At 32.2% G+C, this 5,637-nt stretch overlaps 1 protein-coding gene across 1 annotated transcript; it reads left to right on the top strand.

Annotated features, from left to right (window-relative positions):
* Positions 1–617: 617 nt before the first annotated feature.
* Positions 618–3,287, top strand: LOC104097411 (3-ketoacyl-CoA synthase 17-like). Its single transcript, XM_009603964.2, has 2 exons — positions 618–1,560; positions 2,497–3,287. The coding sequence occupies exons 1-2, from the start codon at positions 687–689 to the stop codon at positions 3,006–3,008; spliced, it is 1,386 nt and encodes a 461-aa protein (XP_009602259.2). The 5' UTR covers positions 618–686; the 3' UTR covers positions 3,009–3,287.
* Positions 3,288–5,637: the final 2,350 nt, after the last annotated feature.

Genomic DNA, 5,637 nt, shown 5'->3' with positions numbered 1-5,637 from the left:
ATGTGGTAAAATGGTAATTCCTCCGTTTCAAATTAGACGATATACTTTTCTTTTTAGTCTGTTCAAAAATAAATGAGACATTTCTAAATTTGAAAATAATTCAACTTTAAACTCTTCATTTTACTCATTTTACCCTTAATAAAAAGCTTTTATAACTACACAAATGTCATGATCCCACAAAGCTTTTACCCCTAAAGTTTTTAAGACCACAAATTTTAAAAGTCTTCTTTTTTTTTTCTTAAACTCCGTGCTTGGTCAAACTACCTCATTTAATTTAAAACGGAGGGAGTAATTATTTTTTCATTATTAATTAAAAGTTTCAGGTTTGAGCATAGAATTGTCTTTATTAACAAGTATTTTACCATATAAATTGAACTTTTCAGCGTTACTTCGGAGTTAGTCGAGTTTCAATACGAATATTTTTATTAAATACCGTGTACAGTATTTGTCATGTCGAGCACGTCGGTTCTTGCAATTTGCCAAATGCCAAATCTACATATAAATTAATCATTCTCATGAGCATTCAATGCTTTATGTCCCAACCCCCTTTAACCCCCCACCTCCCACTGCTCCTATCCCCCAAAATATACTTGTATATATAAGGAACTTTGATGTTGCATTTCTATAATTAGCAAGTTTTTTTCCCAATCAAAACCCTACGAAACAAAAGAAACAAGAACCCAAAAATGATACCACTACAAGCCCTCCAATTATCATTTTTAAGACTTTTATTCCTCACATTTTTCCTCCATATCCTATTCCATCTCCTCACCACCCACCTTCACCTTTTTCTATATTTTTTCGTCTGTGCATTTTTCTCCCTTCTCTACTACTATCATACTCGTCCACATAGGGTTTTTTTGTTAAACTATTCATGTTACAAGCCACCACCACACAGGAAATGTTCTTATCAAATTGGTGAATCATTCCTACTCAAGAATGTACACTTAGTGCAAGAATCCATCGATTTCATGCGTAACATTTACCTTAAATCTGGCTTAGGTGATGAAACTTATGGACCACCTTTCATTTTTGAAGAAGACAAAATGCCTACACTAAAGTCGGCAAATCAAGAAGCTCAAGAAGGGATATTTTCTTCCATTGATGACCTTCTAGCTAAAACCCTAATTGATCCACAATCCATTGACATTGTCATTGTTACATGTGGAAGTTTTTCGCCGTCCCCTTCGCTTTCTTCACTCATTGTGAACCATTATAAGCTTAGGTCCGACGTGAAAACATATAATTTGAGTGGAATGGGATGTAGTTCTGGGGTTATTTCCATTGATTTTGCTGCTAGGGTTTTACGTGGAAGCCAAAAAGTCCAAAATGCCCTTGTTGTGATCACCGAGAGCATAACACTGAATTGGTACAATGGTGATAATCGTTCGATGTTAGTAACAAATTGTATCTTTCGTGTTGGCTGTGCAGCTGCTATTATTAGCAATAATCCAAATCTTTTCCAAGATGCCAAAATGGAGCTTGTTCATTCTCTTAGAACACACCATGGTGCAGATGATAGTGCGTATAAAGCTGCATTTCAGGAGGAAGATGATAAAGGTATTGTTGTATATATCAGTTTTGAATGATCTGCCTTTTTTTGTTTGGCTTTGCATCCGATCTCCAGTACACGCATATGAACTCTGATTAGTGCAGCTTTACACGGATATATCAGCTTTACTGTGTAAGGCTCGAACATGAGACCTTTGATTAAGGATAAAGAGATCATATCCATCTTTATCACATACCTTGTGAATTCATATGGCTTGTAGGAATTAGGATAAGTTTTATATTTTTTCTAAGAGCATGCATTGTCGGATTATTTTTATTTATTCATATTTTAAGTCTTACGCAGTGTAAATTAAGTATACAAAACTAAGTCTATTAAAAAAGTAAATATAGATAATATCAATGATAATAATTAATAACCTGATAAAAAATAATTAATATATTATCATACCTTAACTATTTGATAGCATAAAAGATCATTGCATTGATACTAGTCATCTACAGTATTAATTTAAATCCTTCTAGACTTGTCATCGTTTTCCAGGTGATAGGTCTTATCTAATAGTAAGTCTAGAATTATCATCCGTCACCAATAAATATTTGTCATTTGATCAGTGGCAGAGCTAGGTTGAAGAGATGAATCCTCCTCTCTATATATATATTATCCCTTGACATATGAAATATTTTTAGTGAAGCGGCAAACGAGTTTAAAAATTGCTACTTTTGAATCCTCTAGTATTAATTTTTGGCGCCGTAAGGAAGTTTTCTCCACCTCTTTTGCTAATGTTAGACTCAGCTAGTCCAAAGATACTTTTGACATTGTATGAAATAGTCTATATTGGGCCAAACATATAAGTTTTTTAAAAAAAAAGGCCTCATCAAGAGTATTCGTACGCTTTATATGTAGCTTCGGCCTGACATTTTCATCTATCAGACTTTGTTCGCACACGCAACCAATAACAATTTAATATTACTTCTTTCTAACAGGTATTACCGGTGTTTCACTTACTAAAGATTTAATAAGAGTGGCAGGGATGAACCTACGTCAACACATCAAAATTCTCGCACCGCGAGTCCTTCCAATGACCCAACTAGCAAATTATGCTTACTCAATGATCATGACTATATTATCCCAAGGCAAATCAAAGCCAGTGGTTCCAGACTTTACAAAAGCTTTCGACCACATTTGTATACACACAGGTGGCAAAGCAGTAATAGATCAAGTGGGGCGAGTTTTAAACTTAAGCGATGAAGTGACAGAGCCAGCTAAAATGTGTTTGAACAGATTTGGTAACACGTCTAGTAGCTTAGTGTTCTACGAGTTGGCTTATTTCGAAGCAAAAGGAAGAGTGAAAAAAGGTGATAAAATGTGGATGATTGCATTTGGGACAGGGTTTAAGGTAGGGAGTTTGGTGTGGAAATGGATTCAAGATTCAAAACAAGATTCTGATAACCCTTGGAATGACTGCATAAATAATTATCCATTGAAGATTTGGTGAAGTTGGCCAACCTATTGTTTTCTATTTTCACATAATTTTGTGGTGTGGGTGCCATAGATGCATTGGTCATTACTGCAAACAGACCAATTGTTTAAACTTTGGAAAGAGAGAACTCCACCGTAAGTATCTGCATGTATTATTTTATAGAAAAGCAATAGCCAAAATAATTTTTTGGGGTACCATGTGCATGTATATTGATCGTGTGTGGAGATTACATAGCTCATTTGTTTCCCAAAAGAAAATTGATACAAAAATATATGTAATAAATTGTTAGTTTTATTTCTTCACTTAATATTTATCTATATACTTATTTACTGATTATTAAAAGAACATGTTTAATTTTTATGCATCGACAGTGTAAAAAAAACTTGCACTATTAGTTGATCATTTGAAAAATAACTAATAATATGTAATTGTACATGAATTTAAGATATAGTATATACTAATAGTGAAGGAATTTTATACTATTGGTGTAACCTAACTGTTATAATAATATATTATTTTATTTTAAATATGATAATTTTTACAACAAATACACGATAATATATAAGATTCTTTACATCATCAAGTATATTAGCTAATTCCTAAAAGTTTTAGTAACACTTGAAACTCATTTTTTACGATAGCAGTATATAATGTTTGAACGTGTGCAAGGATTGAAACAGTTGTCTCCCTTCGCTCTTTTGTTTTCATTAACTTTAATTTGTTGCGCTGTGTGAGAGGAGATGCACTTTTTCTCTGTACTTGGTTAAGAATCATTCTTATAAGGAAAAGGGAAATATTTTACACTCTTTTACTTATAATCTCATAACCTTCTAGGCAAATTAATGGTAAAATCTAATTGACTGCACTCCTTGATGTTTATACTAAATTACTAATACAAGGCATTTGTCTTGCGTACATATATTTACTTACTATAATTAAGTGATATATATTTTACTTTAACATTTAACTACTCAAATTGCTTTATTTAATTTAGTGTAAAGATCCGGAATAAGCTAGCATTTACTCAAATTAGTAGTGACATCACAGTTGGTCAGCCTATTATAATCATTAATTGAGAATTAACCATAATAATATTAAATCAAAATAAGTCTCAACTTTTCCAGTAATCTAAACCTGTATTGACAACTATTAGAGCAAGTTTTAATGGAGCGGAACCGCTACTTTGTAATAAGTTTCTTATTAGAAAATTACATGTATAACACTATGATAAATATTTATAGGTTTACCAAACAAAAATGATAAATAACCTGCAAATGCAATCACAATTTAAACTAGTTGGTAGTGTAAAAATTCTTTCCATTGTCAAGTCTATAAAACTTATATCCTTCTTCATTTACCATCATCCATATGGTAAAAGTAGAATCACATAAGTACCATAAGATGTTTCCACAATTTAAGACGACAGGAGATAATTTGGAAGTTTTACCCGAATACCCGATTAGATTTATAATTTATTTTTCTAGTCGTTATACATAAATTATATATTGTTTATACATAATTATATACATATTACATATGAATTATACATATATTATACATCGGCCGGCTATTAGTTGAACGGCTTTTTAGGTTAATTTGACAGATTTTTGAACTATATGGGTATTCAACTCACTTGATCCAGATGGATTATACCTTCAAAGATTGTTTTCAAAGCCCAATAGTCGAAAATGAACTATGAGGTCCAAACAAACACAAAATAGAATGACCAATCCCTGTTTTTAACGGCAAATTAACGTGACAAGCTACCCAGATCAATTGATGCTTATCTTTTCTCCAATTGGTAAGGAAGAGGCGAAAAGCCATTTTTTTTCTCATTACGTCTTTGTAAGGGTTGAGTTTACATATATGTTCACTTCTGACTTCATTAAAGTAACTTGAGGTCTAATACTGTAGTAATTTAGGAATTTGGACTTATTCTCAAATAAGACGAGCTTTTAGATTCAGAATTGATGATATGATTTGGGATCATTAAGTAGCCCATTACAATTCATAACTTTCGTGCCGCTGATTATTATTATTATATTTTCTTTCGTTTTTTAGCATATGCTTCCAGCTTAAATACTCAATAAAGCCTGGAGCCTGGAGGGGTAGAACTAGAATTAACATTAATGATCTCTCTCTCTCTCTCTCTAAATAAATCCATAAGAGTAGAGTATCACTTTAGTTTCACTCCATGTCAAGTGTCAACATAACGAATAGTTCATAGCTAGCTAGCTTGAAAAAGATGATCATATTTTCTTGGATAAATGCAGATTCCCAGGAAACGACCTCCGTTATAGTGACTGTGAGTTATTTGTTGGGACCCAAATCAATATAAAAGTCCATTCTTTATAAAGAGAGGAACTTAAAACATACGTGGAATTCTCACCACCACTACTTATTTAAAACGAAAATTTTAATACTTCAAATATATTTAACTTACATGTTAAACTTCTTATAAACTTCATATCTAATTCAACATTTTCACATTAGACTGAATTGAATAGTCTTTTTGCTTTATGATAAGTTCAGTAGTTAGTTTAACCCCATTATTTCCTAAATTTCTTTCCAACTGGTTGCGAAGTTTAAGAGGGAAAAGGTAGTGATGTTCTTTAACGGCGTACGTTTACATTGATTATTAGTT

This window comes from Nicotiana tomentosiformis, chromosome 12 (assembly GCF_000390325.3).
Source record: "Nicotiana tomentosiformis chromosome 12, ASM39032v3, whole genome shotgun sequence".
In the NCBI taxonomy this organism is placed as follows: Eukaryota; Viridiplantae; Streptophyta; class Magnoliopsida; order Solanales; family Solanaceae; genus Nicotiana; species Nicotiana tomentosiformis.
Note: the sequence above shows the minus strand (reverse complement) of the source record. Positions and strands in the feature narration are given on the sequence as shown.

What these genes read in the sequence shown, in the direction of transcription:
- LOC104097411 (XM_009603964.2), top strand. Translation starts at nt 687, where the DNA reads ATGATACCACTACAAGCCCTCCAATTATCATTTTTAAGACTTTTATTC. An exon ending in TCAGGAGGAAGATGATAAAG is followed by an intron (nt 1,561 to 2,496) that starts GTATTGTTGTAT and finishes TCTTTCTAACAG; the next exon opens with GTATTACCGGTGTTTCACTT.